The sequence below is a fragment of the Girardinichthys multiradiatus genome, chromosome 5 (genome assembly GCF_021462225.1).
Source record: "Girardinichthys multiradiatus isolate DD_20200921_A chromosome 5, DD_fGirMul_XY1, whole genome shotgun sequence".
Taxonomy (NCBI): domain Eukaryota; kingdom Metazoa; phylum Chordata; class Actinopteri; order Cyprinodontiformes; family Goodeidae; genus Girardinichthys; species Girardinichthys multiradiatus.
In genome coordinates, this window is record NC_061798.1 from 14,716,165 (window position 1) to 14,737,865 (window position 21,701).

The 21,701-nt window shown below is 38.6% G+C and overlaps 1 protein-coding gene across 3 annotated transcripts in view; it reads right to left on the reverse strand.

Moving 5' to 3' along the window:
- Positions 1 to 10,715: 10,715 nt before the first annotated feature.
- The window catches only part of pax5 (paired box 5), a 79,573-nt gene continuing 68,587 nt past the window's right edge, over positions 10,716 to 21,701 (reverse strand). For all 3 annotated transcript variants that reach the window (XM_047366740.1, XM_047366738.1, XM_047366739.1), the window contains exon 11: positions 10,716 to 20,252. In XM_047366740.1, coding sequence (XP_047222696.1) covers positions 20,170 to 20,252 — 83 coding nt within the window. In that variant the 3' untranslated portion in view covers positions 10,716 to 20,169. The remainder of the gene's footprint in view (positions 20,253 to 21,701) is intronic.

Consider the following 21,701-nt stretch of genomic DNA (forward strand, 5'->3'; position numbering starts at 1 on the left):
AAGTAAAAGGATGACGTTTGTGTGTTGAGGTCTGAGACAGAAAGACATGGGGGCGAAATGAGGCTGGATCATAGAGATTTATTACATGGCTGTGGCATCCAAATTAGCATAAAGACTAGCCTGGCCTACTCAAGCAGAGAATTAAAAACCCTAATTGTGCTGTCAGCCTTCCTCTGTCTTTGCCACCGTTGGCTCTACTTCATTCCACTCAGATCCGTTTCCTCCCACTTCAGCCGCCGTCTCCTCTCCTGCGCCTCTGTGCATCCATGCTGTTTAATTGTTGGTGATAAATGGGGAGCAGGGTGTTTTATTGTCTCACAGATGAGAAACTGAGAACGTGGATTGTCTGGAGGAACAAGAGGATGAGTGGTTCTTTTTTTTTTCTGTAAGAGGATGTTGGGGAGGTTGTTCATCAAATGTTTGTGTGGCAGACTCACAGGAGGAGGTGGTGTTGCATTTTGATCCCTGCTGAGGGTGAGTCAGACTGTTAACCAAAAATCCAAGTCATGGAGATTGAAAAGTTGATGTGTTTAGGACTTCTCAGATCCTTTATTACGTACGCTGGAAACCAGATATTTACATGGGCTGTACAGTTGGGTCCATACATATTCAAATACCAACACAAGCTTTATTTTACATGTTTACTGGAACAATAACATTAGTTATAAATATGGACATGAAGTCCAGACTTTTAGCTTTAATTTGAGGGCATGCATTTTCAAATTGGTAGAATGAGTTGGGGAATTACAGCTCTTTAATATGTATGTCCTTTATAAAGGGACCAGAAGTAATTAGGCAGTTGACTCAAAAGCTATTTGATGAAAAGTTGTGGGCAGTTCCTTTGCTTCAAAATCAGTTAATGAGAAGAAATGTCTGGACTTGATTCCAAATCTAGTGTTAAAACAAATCATGGAGTCAAAGGAGCTCTCCATGCAAAACAGGCTGACCTTAGGCTGCAAAAACCAAAACTCATGAGAGAAACTGCAAGAATATTAGGAGTTGCATAATCTAGAAGGATTTTTGAGAAACAATAATGCATTTCTGAACTCAGTACTGCAAACACTCCTGGATGTCCTCGAATGACACTGTGTATAATCACAGAACAATCTCCATGGGCAAGAAGAACCGCCTCCCAACATCCAGCCAAGTGAAAAAAATACAATACAGTTCTGATCTAAACTTTTAATTGTTCAGAAGAGAGTTTGCACTCGCAAATTCAAATATTTACCAAATAAGGAGGATTTAAATCAGTTTGTGTTTAAAACTGTTAAATAAACCCTCACATTCTAGTAGTTCATGTGTGTTTGCTGTCAAACACCTGGCCTCCATGGTAACATGACATCAGAAGCTTCCGGATGTTTGTCAACAAAAGATTAAGTGAGATAAACTCCAGTCAACTAAAACTTGGTGACTTCATCCAAAATACAATAAAAGTATTTTCTGTTAATTTCTATCGACTAAACCACATTTTTGTAAATGCAAATAAAAGTGATGTGGCAGAAATGTACGTTATTTGTTAATCAAGCTACCCTGTCAGAAATACCTTTTTTTCAATTTAAAATGAAATTATGTTTCCTGTTTTATGCAAAGATGGAAAGTATCAGAATAGTTATTTTTAGTGTTTTTTGCACATTTGACAACTTGTTTGAAACCATACATCAGAAATAATGCTATGACTGGCATTGCTAGAAAGAATAAATAAATCACAGTTTCACAAATAATTTTAAGATGTTGAAACTGGCCACAAATGTTACCATACAGTTGTGTCATGTCTGAAATGTTCTGGGTCAAACCTCCCTCCCATGTCTCTGTTTTGGTTCAGTTATGTTGAGAAGAAGCATTCGTCTGAAACCGACAGGATACTAAAACTCTGAAGAACCCACAGTTTCATACCAAGAGACCAGAGTCAGGTAAGCTGAATCAACAGATGTGGTAAATACAGGACATAGTAAAAGTATTCCCACCCCTTGAACTTGTCACATTATTTCATGTAACACAAACTTATGTGGACTCATTTGGGATTTTATGTAATAAACTAACAAGTAGAAGAAAATTAGCTTTTTTTTGCCAAATATAAATTTGATTCCCCCCTTTACTCTGATGCCCATAAATTAAGTCCAGTTTAACCAACTGCTTTTAGAAGTCACATTAGTAGTAAACAGTCAACCTGTGTTTAATTACATTTATTATAAATGCAGCTGTTCTGTCAAGGCCTCAGAAGTTTGTTAGAACATCTTAGTGAAAAAGCAGCTTCATGAAGACCAAAAACACACCAGAGAGGTCAGAGACAAACTTATGGAGAAATATGTTATAAAACAACATTTCAAGCTTTAAAGATCTCACAGATCATCCATCATCTGAAAATGGAAAGTGCCTAGCACAAATGTAGATTAAACCAAAACGGAACATTTCAGTCTACATGCAAAGTGCCACACATGACTTTGGTCAGACCTTCCCACAGTGAAGCATGGTAGTGGCAGCATCATCCTGTGGAGATGCTTTTCTTTAGCAGAGACAGGGATGTTAGTCAGAGCTGATGGAAAGATGGACAAATCTAAATAAAAGGCAATCCTGGAAGAATGATTGAAAACTTTGTGTTTGTCTATCATGAAAAATCACAGAAAATACATTGATGTTTGTGGTTGTAATGTGATAACATGAAAAAGGGAGTGAATACTGTTGCAAAGCACTGTGAATGGTAAACATAACCATCTCCTGATCCATGTGCCTGTTTACATATTTGCATTTGTTCAACCACAGCGAAGGTATAGAAATCGCTGATAATAAAGAAACAGCAGAGGTGCCTTCAGAAAACAGCAACAGCAACAGCAGCAGCAATGAAGACCTGTTGAAGTACATTAAAGGATTTTTGTTTAAGCATCATATTCTTCACCAACTACCATAAACACGGAAAGTTTCTGTTAATAAAAGCACTTTTTGAACATCTTTTGCAGAAATAAAAACATTTAACTTTAATTGTGTTTAGATCTCACTCCCAAGATGTGAAGATAAAGAAACATGTAAAGGAGCTGCTCAGGCTGAAGAACATTATTGTGAATATAACTGTAATACTTCTCTCTTAGTCTGTATGTTTAGCTTTTGATTTTTTTTTTTTTTTTAGGATTTATCTGGATTTTCTAAAGCTCCCTTTTTGCAGTAATTTGTTAAAGTTTTTTGTGGTATTAGCGGCCTTTATTCATTAGTAGCTGGACAGGAAGAAGGGCAGAGAGAAGGGGTAGGGATGCAGCACATGACCCAGGTCCGGGAATCAAACTGGGGACAACCGTGTTGAGGATTGTAGCCTCTGCATATGGTGCTACTGCTCTACTACTGAGTCATGAGGTGCCCCGTGGTAATTCTTTTAACTTTCTATTTCATTTTGTGAAATTAACCTTTTATTTTGCTTCCCCATATTATCTGGACATTATTAGTAATCAACACAGCTGTCTCTCATTTAGTGACTATCTTCCTTCATCCAGTTTTCCAAAGTTCAGTGCTATTGCTTTATGCTGTTATGCTATTGCATATCTTCCATGGATCTCAATGGCGGACACATATATTTGGTTTTAAGTCAATAACACTCTAACATTGCCTTAGTATGTGTTTGATTCTGCAGCAGGCGTGATAACATCTCCAGCTAAACCAGACCAATTTAGTAACTTACTATTGCTAAATTACTCAAGTAAAGCTACTATAATTTTGCAGCAATGACCTCGTGAAAACATTATTGTGTGGACACTCCGTCTGTGCTGATGAAGACTCATTGATTGGTGAACACTTGAAGCGGGGGGTGGGGTTGTGGTTATGAAAAAAATAACCTGTTCTACCCTGATCCAGGTGCAGACTTTACATTTCACACCCTTCATCTGAATACGAATGCACTATACTGAATGGAAAAGTCTAAAAAACAACACACATGCATCACAGACATGACGAGGCTTGACGTTTCACAAAATCTTATTTACACCCACCTAAAATCTGTTTTTTGGAACACTAACATTTGTGCAAGCACAGTAACAGTTTATAGCAGCTTATATGTTAACTTAAGTCCTGGATTTCCCTTGTGGTGGAAGCAGTTGTTGTTGCCTTTAATTAAAAAAAAATTTCTATGTGCCTCTGCATTCTTGGATCCTTCTTTCACTACCAATTTACAAAACATCCTGTAACCATTGGCACTTCACTCTTTAGATTTTGTTTGGGACCATCTCTGGCTGAAACCAGTGAAAAGTTCAGAAAATGATTAGGGCTGTTTGATTTGTCTTGGAAGTGGGAGCTCCAAGCAGAGACCCCCCCGAGTTGCAATTTGTAAAACAGTGGAATATCCCCTATTTTTAGTGCTATCATTAGCAATTCAAGCAGACAACACTATATTTGACAACATTTTTTTTTTTTTTGCATTAAAACACAAAGAACAAATAAATGTTTTACAGAACTTTGTGTCCCACTGGTTTAATAAGTCAGGGCGGGCACCTGCAGAGCTCATCGACTTGCTGAGGAGCTAATTCAGACAATTGAATCAGCTGTGTTGTAGCATGAACAGGTCTAAAACATACAGGAAACTGACCCATGAGGACTGACGTTGGACACCTCTGACTTAAACTGGCTCAACCCTATTTAATCAGACCCTCTTTAATCGTTTCAGTCTGACAATACAATGGTGTAAACTGAGTCGGATCATTCAGTTGGATATGCCTTTAATCAGTAATATCTGAATATTTTCCATTATTCACATCCATGAACCTAAGAGTGTTAGTTAATTGTAAAGTATAGACGTTTTTTCTGATCTAGGCGTTTAAGTGAAAAGCCGAAGGAGGGAGGGAGGAGAAAGTCATAGGACATCGGTGAAAGGTTCTTTTTGTGCATCTGTGCTTTCAGAGCCTCTTCTGCGGCAGCAGAGGAGGTTAAGATTTTGGAGGCCAGCCCCTCTCACCCAGCCTCTCCTTCAGCTCTGACAGCTCTCCCAGAGACACAGACACATGGACAGCAATCCTCCCAGCATTCACCGTGTTAACCTCCCCTCCTGAATCCTCCCTCCTTCATGTGTCTGCTCCTGTTCCCTGCTTCCTCTTTTTCTCCTTTCAGTCTCCCAGCCTCCATTGAGTTTCTCTCCTTGTTTTTCTGTTCTTCCCCTTTTTCTTTCTTCTTTCTATAATTGGTCTCTGCTGTGTTAGCCTAGACAGGCCTATTCATCATAGCACTATCCTTAGAGACAAACCCTTTGGGAGCAAAGGGGAGATAGACAGAGTCAGACCGGAGGGCGATGGGGTCTGCCGCTTGTCAAGCCACTTCTATCCTCTTTTTTTTCCCCATTTCATCCCTCTCCTACCTCCCTCATCTCTCCGCATACAGCAGAGATGTCAGTTTTCTGCTGAGAGTGGAGGAGGAGAAGGGGGAATGTAGACACATTAGTTAGGCTATTAGTTCAACAAGCTGCTTCCATGCCTGTCAATGGTCCGACATCCTGCACACACACACACACACACACACACACACACACACACACACACTTACACACAAATGCAGGTCTGTAACATCTGACATTTGTAAAATGCACTATCTGTGTGAGGGCATGGCTGTGAGTGACGGGCCAAGCTGCAAAACCACGGAGATGCATGTCGTCACTTTTTAACTGCTCAGAGGTCCTCAACATGAACACTTTGATCGTGTCCCGTTCATTAGTACAGCTGTTTTGCATCTCTGTGAATTGTGTGATATAGTGATCATGAACATGGACTGTGATGGAAAGGGCAATGAGAAACATGTAGAGGGTCATTGTGGGAGATTCAAATATCTTTTGGGAAAACGTCAAACCAGATTTCTTCTGCCTTAAGTGTGTCAGAGATTTTCACTTTATTAGATCTCCTGAAAACTGGACTGTGTGTGTGCTTGCCATGTGAACGGACTTTCAGAATACTTACTTCATTTACAGAGTCATAAAACCGACTGTTGGAAAGTGAAAAGGGAAAAAATGGAGATGCTTTCACAAATTAAAGGCTCACTTTTATCTTTAAAAATTCTTTGCATCCATCACTCGTCCACTTATCAGCGATTGGGTCACAACGATAATGGGTCTAGGTGTTCCCAAGCCTGAAGTTGTGTGTATTCCAGCCCGCATTGTCCATGTCTGCCCTGGGGCCTCCTTCCAGTGAGACAAACCCAGAGAACCTCCAAAGGGAGGCACCCAGGAGGCATCCTGATCAGATGCCTGAACCACCTCAACTGACTCCTTTCAACCACTCAGAGGTAAAACTGTCAACTTGGCTAAACTGTAGCTCCTCAGCTAGCAAATATTTGTAGGTTTTAATTGTTTCAGTATTTCATTTGAGCATCATAGTGACATAATGACAACCAGCGTTATGTTGCGTTGGTATACTAATTTAGACATTTTGATCATTTGTGATGTACATTGAGATGCTTTCTTGGCTCTCATTTTTAACAGCAACAATATTTTGCTAAAAAATGACATGCTTGGAAAACCTTTTACACCACATAATGTTGGTGTGCGCTTTTTAAATGTGTGGCCCTATTAACTGTCAACAATAAAGCAGGTTAAGCTTTGTGCAGGGGATTTGTTTGTGTCATATCTGCAGGACTTCAGATGCAAGGCCAAGCTGTCACATCAGGAAGCAAAATGACAATCAAATAAAAGGTCAAATGCTGGGGTTAAACTGTAATTAACGGATCAGAACAGTGGCCATATCAATGCTTTAACAAAAGCAGCTGCTATGTAGAAACTGAAACAAATGAATGTTTTAAAAAAAAAAACTGCCCAATGTCAAATTACCATAGAATAGTTGTGTTACACTGTCTTGCATTGCAAAATATTCATACATCTCAAACCTTTTCAAGTCTTGATATGTTAGAACCAGAAACTTCAATATATTTATCTTTTATGATTTTATGTGATAGACCAAGCTTGCAGATATGTCAGTCAGTCAGTTTTCAAAGGTGTAGAGTCCATTTGTAATTATCCCCCTTCCTTGTTGCTTTGTAGAACCACTTTTGCAACCACTACTGCAAGTATGCGCAGGTATGTCTCTACCAGCTTTGCATATCCACAGACCTAAATGTTTGTCCAGTCTGAAATTGAAATACTTTGGACTTTGAATGAATCAATTTAACACATAAATATGCTTTAATCTAAACCAGTTCACTGTATCTTTAGCTGTATGTTTAGGGTTGTTGTCTTAACCACTGCCTCGTTTTAAAGTGTTTTGCAGCTTCTAAGAGATTTGTTTTCCAGGATTGTCCTGCATGTAGCTCTATACATCTTTCCATCAACTATGTGAAAGTACCTCGTCACTGCTGAAGAAAAGCATTCCCATATCATGATGCGGCCACCACCATTTCTTCACTGTAGAGATGGTGTGTTTGGAAGTTGTAAAGAGTCAGGATTCCTCCTCAGATAGCATTTAGCCTGTTTAATGCTCCCTTGTTCGAACTGTGAGTTTAGGTTGATGGCGGCCGTTGCATGATGGTCTTTCCATTTTGAGATGATTGATTGATCAATATGGTTTTTTAACCTAACCCTTCTTAAAACGTCTACAGGAGATTTAAGGTGTATGAATACTTTTGCAAAACACTGTATATAGCTCCTCAAAGAATTATTTCTTATTATAATTAGTTTTTATTTGGTACATAAAATAAAAAAGAAACATCTCTTAAGAAAATCAAAACCGACATATGGTCCTTGATGTGTTATTTCATGGGAGGACACCAGATGAGTTAAAGTAGGTCAAGCCAGGTATGTTGATTGTGGCTGCATTCATAAACAAAATGAAGTGGGAAATCCCATAACACAGTAGAAACAACTCTATATGTTACATATTATGTATATTTATACGCAGTAATTTATTTTAAAGTGCAAGTAGCTTGAATTAGGGTCCAATTTGTTGTGCTCATCTCTGCTTAACATTTAGTTTTTCCAGTGTATTTCAACTCTGTTGTTTCGGTCTTATAATATTTAAGACTCAGTAAGATCACATGACTGTTTATGCTTCCGCTGTACTTTACAGATCTTAAAGCATATACAGTAGCTTATAGCATACATAAAATACATTCATATTAGGCATGTAATGAAAATAATTACCAAAATCCTCTAATTAAATTATGACTGACACACGGTGAGAAAAGGAAGCAGAGATGTCGCAGAGCAGTGGACGGAAAGAAAGTCATGAATATGCAGCAGTTGTATCATCTCACTCCTTCTTCCTTTTCCTCTGAAATATTTGTCAGATTGCCTTTGCTTTGCCCCCTGCTTAATTCTATTATCTTCTTCTCTTACCCCTAATACCTCTTTGGCATCTCTCTCGCGTTTCTCTCCTGCAAGAGGTCCTCTTTGCTAATCATCTGAAGCCCAATTATACTGAGTTGGACCTGCACCTTCTCCCTACAGGGGCTCAGGAGGGCCAAAATATACTAACGCTGACTGACATTAATTTGCATGACTTCTTGGCCTCCATAAGTACCGCTGTTGTCTGTCTTCTGCTGTTGCATAGGAAGCCATAGGAGGCGAGAGATGAAAGGAGAAGAAGAGGTAAAAGGTGTCAGCAGTTATGCAATCTAAACTAACAGCAGGAGCACACAGAAAGCAGAGGGTGTTCTTCTGCTTTAAACAAATCCCAATTTAGCAAGGACATATATGTCACAAATAATACACCAGCTCAGGCTGACGTTAGTGAATATTTCGAAACACCATCATGGACCCTTCTCTCTTAAAAAAGAGCATAACAGCACAGGGCAAAAGAATTGACCAGGTATGGAAATTCTGCTGAGTACCATCGCAGACACTGTATACCAACTATTAAGCACGGAGGTGGAAGGCTGATGATTCAGGCTTGTTTTGCAGCCACAGGACTTGGGTACCTTGTAAGTCGGTGAGTCAATCATAAACTGCTCAGTATTGTAAACTCTTATAGAGGCAAATGTGGAGCTTTCTGTCTGAGAGCTGAAGTTTGGTGCAAATGGGCAATGTGAGAGAACAATTATTTTAGGCACATGGGCAAATCTACACCAGAAAGACTGAAAAAGAAAAAAATGCCATAGCTCCGACTACAGTTTGATTGAAATGTTGCTGTGGAAAATAAACATGCATAAACAAATATCAGCAAACCTCAATGAACTGAAGCAAAGTTACAGCTAGTGGTAAACAGTTTCAACAAGAAGCTTCTTGAAGCCATCTACCAGTCTGACTTCACTAACTGTCAGCTCCGAGATGTTTCAGGGGTTTTCTGCGTCTGCAGCCTGTTTCAAGTCTCCCCACAGCATCTCAATAAGATCAACATCCAGGCTCTGACCCGAACCAGGACATTATGTTTTTTATTTCCCAGCCTGCCCTCGGTGGGTTCACCAGTATGTTTTAGGTCTTTGCCATGTTGCAGTGTACAGTTTTGCTTTAGACTTAAATTTTTTTTAAAGATGTTCTCACATTTTCCTTAAGCACCCTCTGATCCATGGTAGAAGTCATGGTGGATTCTATGACGGTGGGCTGACCAAGTCCTGCAGCAGAAAAACATTCCCAAACCATGACACCATGTCCTCTCTGGAAAACGTTAATCTGCCCTTTGGGTTTTTCTAAGACAGCAATGCTTTCCTCTTTGCTTCCATTAAGAACCTCTTTCTTATTGTATAGGCATGAACTTTAAAATATACAGCAGTAGGAGCCTGCTGTGGGTCCAGCGATGATAATTTAAGATTTTTGGACACTTGGTTTAACATCTTGTGATCTGCTTTCATGGCAAACTTGCTTGGATAGGCAGAACTGGGCATGTTGCAGTTGTTTTGAATGTCCTCCACTTGTTAACTATTTTTTATACAGTGGATTATAAACTCTGTTGAGACATCTATAAACCTTTCACCAGTTCTGAAAGTCTCAGGCAGCTTTCAATCCTGCCATGGTGTGATACTCTGATTTCAACAGTCGTGCAGATGAACTAAATGTGTGAGCTTTAAACGCAAACCTCCTTATGTAAATGTTGTAATCATGTGCCCCTGATTTGATACGCCTGTGTGTATTGTTAGTCATATTAACTAGGAATAACTGAGGGGGTGTACTTATTTATTCCTTATCAGGAATAACTGATTATAGACAACAGACATGCCTGAAACAGCAACAAGGAGTCCTAAGCCTATTCTTGTCCTGGTTTGTGTGCTCTTGATAGTTGGAATAACGATAAAGTTAAAAGGTTGTGTTCGGTGTTAATCCTCTACCCTGTGATGCATTCTTCCACACTCTTACAGGGTATCCGTTTGTTGGCAAGGAACCAAAATAAGGTCACACACACACACACACACACACACCCACACACACACACACACACGAGTTGTTTCTGTTTCAGTGAACTGGGCAGGCACCCAATCTGCGGACAGCCGAGCCTATATGTCTCAAGCTGGGGATGTGCTGTTTTCTGTGTGTGCGGCTTGTTGTTGCCATGTCGTGGCTTGTGTCCTATTATCACCCCTCTCCCACTTTCTCCTCCTCCTAAACACACACACACACACACACACACACACACACACCACCTCTCAAAGACTCGGCCAGCAGCCAAGACTGCAGCACCAGGAGGCTAAACTCACTCTGATTTGTGAGGTGACAAAAAGGAGGAAGAGAGATCAGCGTGGCACTGTTGGGTTGCCCAGAACAGAACCAGAGCAAATTTGCTTCTACTGATCAAACATTTAAATGTTCAGCTAAAAACTCAGTCAGAGCATTTAACTTCCAAAAAATTATTTTTATTTTGAAGGACCAATAAAATTATGGCAAATATTTACAAATAGTTACTTCTCAGTTTCACATTACTGATACATAAATGGAATAATTCACCAACAAACAGTCACTCAGGTGGACAGGTGGACAGGTACACAGACTGAGTATGAAGAGATGCTTCAAGCAAACTGCAATTCAAAATTTCACAGTAAAAATCAAAGCCATAAAATTTAATAACCATAATATAACCATAAAATCAGAAAACATAAGCGTTATATCAAATTCACCATTTATTCCCTTTCGGGATACAACCAATTACCTGTCAGGAGCAAAAACAAAAGGAGGGTTGCTGAAGAGAAATCAAGTGACATGATATCTTTGGCAAATTCGCACTGCAGTAAAATACATTCAAATATTAAGACAACGCACGACACACAAAGAGAAAAAACACCAAGATTTGTTTGCAACTACTAGAAAATTGAATAAAAAACATACACATTTTCTTAAAGAAGCATTTCACTTTTTTTCAAACCATCCCCTCCAGAATAATCAAAGGCAATACTTCATTTTGTGGATCTGTACGTCTTTTCTGCCCTTTTATATGTTTTGTACAAGAATCGATTATTTAAAACAGGCATCGCAGGCTTTGGTGAGTGTTGACAGATATGTTTTCTTTTAGTTGTTTTTTTTTTTAAGAAAAGAACAGGTTGAAATATTATAACCAAATTTATTCCTTCTGTCTTTGCATCACAATGTATTTCCGTCTTCCTCTGTCTTGTTTGTTCATTTTTTTTTCATTTTGTTACCAAAACACAAATAGAAATATCTCCTAAACAGCCTAGATAGGAAGCCATGGACACAAACACACACACACACACACACACACACACACACACACACACACACACACACGCACACACACACACACACACACACTCACGTCCACACAGAATCAACATAATTTTAAAACAACTCCAGATTGTTACACAAAAGGCCACAGTAAGGTGAGAACTCATGTATCTATTTCTCTTTTTTTGATTGAAACAGCTGCTAAAGTCGGATTTTTGTCGGCTGATCCGTGCGCATTAGTTCTCTTCCACAGTTGAATAATATGAAGATGTAGAGAACATTGTAACGCTTCAGCATGTGATCTGTCCGAAGCCTAGTTATATCCGCAAGCATGGAACAGATTGTGCCACTAATTGCTGTCAAGATGTGATGTTGAATTCCCTTCTGGTTTCGGAGTCATACTGAGATACAGTCGAGCAGTGCACACTTGGTGGAAAATCCTAATAAATAAAAAAAAACTGATTTGCATTTATTCTGCTTCTGATTTGACTTGGAGCCGGGTTCAAAATAATGGATTTGATCTATTTTAGAGAAGGTTAAATTGTAGAAGTAAAAGGGTTGAGAAGTATTTTTTGTTTGATCTAAAACATGCATTTGACTTTTAATTGTTTTGTTTTTTTTACCCACATACAGATTTGTAAAAAAAAGTATTTACCCCCTTCTAGATTTATATAGTTTTTACTTTTTCATCACACTTAAATGTTTCAAGAAATTTTAATGTCAGACAAAGAATAACAATGAAAAGCAGTTTTTGTTATGTCTTGAGTTTTTAGCCACCTTTTTTGGTTCCTTTTACTAGCCACACTCAGGCGCTTAAACAGAACACAACAGACAACATGAAGTAGGCTGAAAGATCTCAACAAGCTAACCATCATACCTCTATGCAAATAAATTTCACTAGTAAGTTTCTGGACTTAAATCCAATTGAGATGCTGTGGCATGAGTATAAATATAGCTTTTATAGCGGAAAACCCGCCAAAAAAAACAATTCTGCAAAGAGGAGTGGGCAACAATTCCTCCACAGCGATGTAAAAGACCCAGTGCCAGGTATTGCAAATCCTTAAAGGGATGGTGAAATCAGTTCTGAGGTTTAGGGTGCAGAGCCAGGTTGCTTTGGATTGCTTTTTTTCCATTAAAAAGAGGAATCATTATCTGAAAATTACTTTTTGTGTTAACTAATGCTATCATTTTCTGACAATAAAACTTGTTTGATCTGAAACACAAGTGGGTAAAGAAAAGCAGAAACAGAAGTAATCTGTAAGAGGACAAATGTTTTACAGCACTGCAAGAAGAAAACCAAATTATGAGATCTGATGTTCTTTATCTATTTTTTATGGTTGCTGAAATGTTCAACTTGATCTGACTTCACTTTGGCTAAAAACATCTCTTTGTCCCGGTCCAGGATACCGGGATTAAGAAATTTGTGTGAACAGTCAGAGAAAGAAGACAGAATAACAGATTATTAACTGAGCTGTCTACTGGAACAAGAAAAACAGTTTAAGAAAGGTCACAGAACAGTTCTAATATTCCTAATCCTAGTGGTGTGGCAGTCTTACAGGAGGACAACTGAGAAGTGAGGTGAGGAAGATGAGTGCATGAGATGTGATAAGATTAGGGCCGGAGAAAGAGGAGGGGGACGGGACGAACTTCTGATGGCACAGCAGGTTTGGGCTCCCCTAGGGAAGGAACACAGGGGCATGAGAGGAGGGGCGATCACCACTTTGCAGAGGACAAAGGGAGGGAGCAAGTGTGTGTCTGTACTAATATTTCTATATGAATGTGTGTGTGTGTGTGTGTGTGTGTGTGTGTGTGTGTGTGTGTGTATGTGTGGGGCCTCTGCCCAGCATGCTTTTTACAGTCTCTACCACCCGCAATGACAAGTCTCCCAGTCAATGTCACAGCTGCAAATCGAAACCACTGCTGGCTAGAGACAACCCTTTCTCTCCCCATGTGAACCAGTTGGGTCAAAGCAGCGGCAAAGGAGGCTGTTTCACTATGATGCATAGTTAACAAATAATCTTGTTAATGCATTGCCAGCAGATTCTTGGCTGCATAACCGGTACTAAGTTTAGCCTGTTTGAGGCTCCTGCTCCATGAACGAGGATAGAAGAAGCCTGACCGGATTTACCTCCTCAAGGAGAATTATTTTAGATGACCAGTTAGATGTGTGTATGTGTTGTCTGGGTTAGATTTGTGTCTGCAAAGAAGGGGTTGATTTGTTTTGCCTGTGTGGTGTCCATTTTGTCCATTTTGACATTTGGTCATCTAGTTTATTTATCACGATCATTCAGGATGGTTTCAGGAATGTCAACGTTTCAATCGCAGATCCCTGCCAAAACCTGTCCTTAAGGAAATGGTTACAAACATGCTGTTTAATAGCTCTTATCAAGTTTAAATTCTGTGTTCCTGTAGAGTGTTAGTATTTGTTCTCCTGCTAAACAATATTATACAGTATTTGGGATGATCTATCCTTAATTTACACACATTACATAAATATGTCCATTCAAACATAGTCTGGGGTGAATATATAAGGTTTTGTTCATTTAATTGTTTTTTCTAAGAAGACAGAATTTGGTAATGTGAAGCTAAGAAGCTCTAATTTGATGCTGACTTGCTACTTTGCAGTTAAACCTTAACTAATTGTCTTAAGTTAATTTGGCTTTTGTCCACTACAGCCCAGTGTGTGTTTTGTTAGGAGTCCAATGAAGGGCATCGACATTCAAATAAAATTAATTATAGATGCATCATTCAGAGTTTTGTAACCAATTTCAGATTGCCGGTTTTTGTGAAACCATGACTTGCTAATACCAATTTCTGCTGATGTAAGCTTCTTTTTAAGCAATGATATATCTGAAAATATAGGAACAGCATTTAAATTGTTTTTCTAATGTTCCTGCTGTGAGCGGTCTTTATTTATTTAAGGAGCAGAGTCAGGGTCACACAGTTTTACAGATTTAGTTTTAAAGGCAAATGATATATTAGTGATTACTATACCAATTAGCATCAATAAAACATCAGTATCAGGGCTATTTCTGGGCTAGAGAATGTGACTGCTTTCTTTAACTCAGATATTTCCAAAAGGCTACCAACATTTCCAGATCCAACATGTTTGCTGAAAGCTTATATGGACAAAGCAGAGCAAGTTGGCTGTAACATGTTCAGCCTTCCTGGTATCTTCTGAAAATCTTGGCCTCTCTTGTTCTCTTGAAGACATGCAATGTCTAACTGTTTACATCTGTGTGCTTCCTCTGACCTACTTTTAAACACCCTACTTGCTAACCTTGACTTCTTCACTCAGTCAAAGCGTTCCCACTAAAGATTGTTGTTGTTACCACAACCTGATAATGCTTACTAATGTGCATTAACTCATCACTAAAAGATAAACTTTTTGTGTTACGGACTGTTTAGTCAGGCTGGGGCTGATCAAGCTAACTGGTCATATATAATATCCATATAAGACTATGAAAGGTGGACTTCTTTAAAGCTTTTCTGACAATTCGGCTCTGAAGTGTGATGCGCAAGTCATGGTCCACCATTTGCTCGACCATCTCTTTGATTGTTAGACGTATGTGATAGAAATTTCTTTAACTGGACCAGTCAACTGTGTGCAGCCCAGCACGGTGCGCTCACTGCATATGCATGATAATAAAACTCTCAGTCAAATGGTAGCCCAGGAGACTCAGCGGATGAAGAAGACTAAAAGTGAGAAACCACTTACACTTCCTAACATAATCACTACCTACTCATCTGGAGGGAAACTGTAAGCCCAATACCTTGAAAGCTTTGGTGCATTCAGGACACCAACTGATTGCCTCTAAACCCAGAACTTGAATCTGAGAATAATGTCACAACCAAATGAACTGTTGTGGTAAATGAGCAGGCTAATTACTGATAGCAATGAAAGTAGATATCAAGGTATGTTTCAGCATTTAATGCATTCAAACTGTGAAGGAACATGCTCTCAAGTAGATGCTGTAGAGTAACTTGTAATGGACTTTATTAAATACCAACTAACAAAGTGCAAATAAAATTTGTTGCAGCAGTTATAACCTTGTTGTACACTTACAGACACGATATTGGATTTTTATGCTAAGGTTGTAAACCTTTACCTTTCTGATAACCAACTCCTTGATATGGCTACAAAAGCATTGAAAGGTCTCAATATGAAGCCAACCTTTTATTTTCAGGTATTCGGCAGGTACAAGTAGGCAGGTTGTTCCAATGGCTCTGGCCTTCAAATAAGATGGTTTAGGAAATAGAATGTTGTTAATGGTCCTTCACTGCTAAATGAATTTAGTCTCATTTTGCCACCATTTGATGAAGTTAAGCTCTGAACTGAGCCATCAGCTCGTCCCTGAGGTTAACTAAAAGCTGTTCGGAGGTGAAGCCAGGACGGGAGCAATCTTTTCACTGCACTTGTTACTCTTTGAAGTTACTTTTGCTACCATGCCGATTTGAAAGAGATCAAACTTGATCATTATGTGCCATCTTGACAACCTCTGAATGTTTTAGAGCAGAGAATGACATTAAGTAGAGTGGAGATGATTCATTGATTCATGATTCATGATTCATTGACTCTCTTCTCTACGTTACAAGAGCTACCTCTTGTGCTCAAAGGTGCACATCTCTGCAGCTTGCTAGAAACAGACAAAGGAACCAAAACTAAACCTTAAATCATAAATGAAATGAAATCAGTTAAAATACTGAAGATTAAATGATAATCGGTTTCCATGTATTTTTAAGGTTAAGAAGAGAGACTGAGGTTTAGCAAGTCTGTGACTGAAAAATCACATTCATCTCATTCATCTAGTTCTCTGACAGTGGTAGATCAGTTGTAGGTGTTGAGGTTGGAGCTTTATGTCACTAGTTACTGTTTGTAATGAGATTTGTATGAATTTACAAGTACAGATGTCCGGTTTTAGCAACTTGCGATCACTTAGGGGGATGTCAACATATAAAACTAAAGGCACTGTCCTTGTTTTCAGCTGGTGCGGTTCAGGTTCAATAGTGCGTTAGAATAACAGAGAAAAAGACAGAAAAAGGGAAAACCTATAGCTGAGGTGCACACCAGTAGATCAGATGTAGATGTACAACTTTTAAAGTCTACAGATGCAAAATGATCAACTCTATATCAACTATTTTAAATAAAAAGTCCAAAGACAACAGAAAAACTACAATTTTTTAAATGATCATGGTAATAGTAGGTTTATAAACCTATATTTATTTTTCCACTGCAGATTTGGTGCTTCCTAAAACGACACAGAAGCAACGATGCAATATGGTTAGCTAACCACGATAAAAAACGAAACCGAAGATGTGTAAACAGATAATGGCTGAAACCACAGCATGTGTCTTAAAACTCTCTATTTTTATCATACAAAAGTTTGTACTCTGAAACTTAAATGTGAATAAATAAAATCTTCTGATTGACTTCTCTTTTTTTATCTTTTACTGATTTCTTTAAATCTTGTGTACAAGAAAAATGTTGCCCTCTCACCAAATCAACACTGGACCGTCTGACGTGTGTGAGGGACAACACACTGATTTCAGATCAACACCAGAGGGCAAGTCTACCCCATTCTAAACATGAGGAGTAAGGCCTCAACCCTGGTGTCAAGAATTGTCGCAACGCAGAACTGATGTAGCGAAGAATACAAAGTCAGCCTGAAAGAAAAGGAGGAAACTTTGACGTGCCTTTTTAATAAAAGCAATGTTTTAAAGGAATTGTTTAAATATCTCAAAAACCATACGCAGTCACACAGGAGAAAAACTTGTTAAAAACAGTGATTCGAGTCTCTTTGTGCTTCTGTCACCCAATCCACTAGGGGTAGCCATCTTTGGGGAATAATCAACAGCACAGGAAAAAGCAAAGAAAGAGAAAACAAGGGTGCTACTGGTTCCTGGTTCTTGGTCTGAACATTCAGGGGATGCACCTCTGTCGACTGGTACCAGGCAACAAACCATAAACAGTTACATCTCAATCTGAGCACATTTATAAACAAAGACTTCTTCTTATCCTAAATGTTTTCCAGATTTTATTATTCACTGAATCGTCATCCACATCATATTATCACTATTCTAGCACATGACAGTATCATAAATCCTTACAGGTGTTTCCTCTCATCCAGGATTGCAGTGCAGAAAAACCTCTGAATATATTACTCTGTGTCTCCTCCATGATAAATAGCTATTGATCAGGAGTACAAAATCTTTGCTGGAGAGGTAGGATAGCACCTTACTGTACAGTGACAACAATAGGTGGAAAAGATTTTGGTTTGTATGAACAGTTCATAGAGTGGAGGGCTCAGATTTTAGGTTGTGCTTTACTAGAAAGGCATGTAGAGCACCATGAAAGATTATTTGTAACTTTACAGACTTCTTCTTAATCTGCTAATTTGTCATACTTAAATGTTTCAGATCATCAACCATTTTTAATATAAGTCAAAGAGAACTTGAGCATTGCATCTCAATCAGATTTAAGTACAGACTTTGACTAGGCCTCTCCCGAAGCCAAACAGCCCCAGACCATGTTTGACTGTCAGTATGATGCTCTTTTTTCTGAAACGCTGTTAGTCTTACGCAACTTCCACTCCAATAAGTTTCACTTTTGGTTAAGCCAGTTCGGAGAATGTTTTTCGAGGATATTCCCAGGAAAAATCAAAATGTTTGACAGACGTTTGGGTTCTTTTTGGCCGGCAGTGGGATTTGCCACTGGCACTGAGGCAAGCTAGGTCTGCAGATATTGTTCTGGTTTCTTTCGTGACCTTGTAGATTAGTTATTGATGCACTTGGGAATAATTCTAGAAGGCCGTCCACTACTGCGAAGGTTTAGAAGTGTTGGATGTTTTCTACATTTGTGCATAATGGCTTCTACTGGGGTTCTCTAGAGTCCAAAATCCTTAGAAATCATTTTGCAGCCGTTTTCAGACTGATAACTTTGTTTCTTATCTGTTAATATTTTTTACGTTGAGGCGTGTTGCCTGCTTCATGTTGTCAGATAAGTTCCTCTTAAGTGATTTCTTGATTTTACAGGTCTGGCATTAATCAGGCCTGGGTTTGGATAATTAAATTGAACCAAAAACAATTTGGTAAACCACAATAAATTTATGATTTAACAAGGGGAGCAATTATATTTCCGGGTTGCTTTTGATAGCCTTTTTCCCTTAATAAATTAGTCTGTCATTCATAAACTGCATCCTGAATTTACTTAGGTTATCTTTGTCTGAGATTTAAATTTGTTTCATGATCTAACACATTTAAGTGTGACAATACAGCAAAACCAGAGTAAATCTGTGAATGGCACTGTATATTTTCTGATAGCATTTGCGCTACTTAAATGTAAGCATGGATCTGACGGCATGGAGGAATTAAGATGGCCTGAAACTGAACACTCAGACTTGTCACTTTTTCACCTGATTATCTGAAATATTGCAACTAAAAATCTCCCAACGTAACTCCTTTAGGTCATTAGTTAAAACCTTGAAAATTATTAATGGAAAACAAAGTCTGAGGTTATTAAAACATTTAGTTCTAAATCTATTAAGATCTCCGCAGTGCATTCACAAGTAAGTTTTATTTTGATTCTTACCTGTGTGCATGTCCGGTGTCAGAAAATGCTGTTGTGCATGGGCTGTGGGAAGGCTAAGAAATGCTTTTGGCTTGCCAGTCAAACAATTTCCTATCAAGTGAGTGGTTGCCATCTTTGGCATCGATCAGCCAGTTCTCTTAATAATATCCATGTTGTGAGGATGCAGTTTTTATTATTAGGTAATCGTACTGATGTCTAGTCATGAAATCTGAGTGTTCATTAAACCCCACCACTAAACAGTGATAATAGGCGATAATGAGCTAATCGGGCAGCAAATGTGACAAGTTTGTCACTAAATCTTACAGCCACAAAGCTAAAAAATACCAACTGAAATAAATACTTAGAGGTCAACATTGTGTCTTCTTTTTGGGACACAAATGTCAGTCTCCTTGGCCTTTACAGTGCCTTGCAAACTATTAATACCCCATGAACATTTTCAGTTTTTCACATTACAACCAAACATTTCAATGTATTTTCTTGGGGGTTTTATGTGATAGACCAACACAAAATAGTATATAAGCCACAGAAAATGAAATGATGTCATGGGGGATTTTGGTCATTCAGATTTAAGAGGATTGGATTGTCTTCACTCCACTGCAGCATGGCATAGAAAACTGGTTGATGTCAAGTCATAAAAAGTACTGTCTAAGAAGGGATTTTGCTCTGATTAGTTTAAATATATAGCAGTCTCTAAGCAAAACAATTAGCTCGACTTCTTGGGTTTTATGAATTAAAAAAGATAAGAATGTACATACTGTAGGAGCGTCCGAATTTCTAAAAATGTTACTTTAATTTAAATGGTTTCTGCATTTGTACAATAATGTACAACCAGATAGTATTGTTTCGAAGCCAAGGTGTGTGTTTGGAATCAAATAAAAATCAAACTTCACTGACGTCAAAAGATCTGTAAAACTTCTTGCTTCAGTCCTTGCTCAAACAAGCAGGTTTTTACTGAACGGTGCTGGTGCTATCCATCTATTCCTCCCTTGTCTTCCTGCTCTTCATCCTTCTCTTCTCTCTGGAGGGGTCAATGGCGATCGTAGGCAGAGGCTGTTGCAGTGGCAGCAGGGCCTGCCCCCCGTGACGTTGCACTGTAGTAATACGGTGTACCTGCACAGAAACATGGACAATTACATTTCTTTCTTCTGTCTGAAACATGAATTTCCCAAAATGTAAAGAGAGATCATATAATATTTCATTCAAAGTTTGTCATAATTCGCGTTGTATTTTCTTAAACTCAAATGTAGCCCCCTTGAAAATGAAGGTAATTATTCATGGGAGACTGGCTTCCTGGTTTAATTCAGAGTTGCATATTTTAAAGCCCAATGTTAGAAAATTGGAGAGAAAATGGCGCTCTACACACCTAGAGGATTCCTACTTAATCTGGAAAAATAGTCTACTGTTGTATAAAAAGACACTTCGCCAAGCCAGAACAGCTTATTTCTCATCATTAATAGAAGAGAACAAGAATAATCCTAGGTTTCTTTTTAGTACAGTTGCTAAACAAAGCTCTGTTGAGCCATCCATTCCCCCAGCTCTCAGCAGTCATGACTTTATGGGATTCTTTATAAGTAAAATAGATTCTATTAAAAATATAATCATTGGCATTCTCCTAAACATGATTACTTCATCCTCAGCAAGTGAGACAACATTGGAAATAACTGTAGAACCTGATCTGTGTTTGGACTGTTTTGATCCTGTGGAGCTTCCTGAGTTATCAGAAATATTAGCTTCATCTAAACCTTCAACTTGTATGTTAGACCCAATCCAAACCAAATTATTTAAGGAAGTGTTCCCTCTGATTACCAGCCCCATTTTAGGTATGATTAACCTATCCTTAGTAAATGGATATGTACCACAGGCTTTTAAGGTAGATGTAATTAAACCTTTACTAAAGAAACCTTCGCTTGAGATTATTTAATAAATTACAGACCTAAATCCTTTCCTTCTTATCTAAATTTCTTGAGAAAAAAGTTGCTAATCAAGTGTGTGAGCATTTACACAGCAATGACCTGTTTGGAGAGTTTCAGTCAAGTTTCAGAGCTCATCTTAGCACTGAAAGCATATTAATGTGGCCATCGGTCACAGCAGATGGCCGCTCACACTGAGCCTGGATCTGCTGGAGGTTTCTTCCTGTCAAAGGGGAGTTTTCCTTTCCACTGTAGCTAGATGCATGCTCAGTATGAGGGATTGCTGCAGAGTCAATGACACAATTCAAGCGACTGTCCACTATCGCTACATGCTCATCCAGGTGAAGTGAATGTCACTGACTCGATGCAATCAACTGAGTTTCCTTTGAAAACCTTTGAACTAATTTGAAAAATAAACTGAATCTGACTGCATTGTTTCATAACTGTGATTAATTGGAATGTATGTACTTGACTTGGCATCTGTATGATTCGATATACAGTGTGTTGCCTTGTAATGCAGATTAACCAGTTTGTTCATTGTAAATTTGCATGTATTACCAAGGAATGCAGCTCATTTACCCCATTTACCCCATTTACCATCTTGGTTTTTTGCAAATTGGGTAATTTCTGTCTTTTGAAGGAGGTTTTG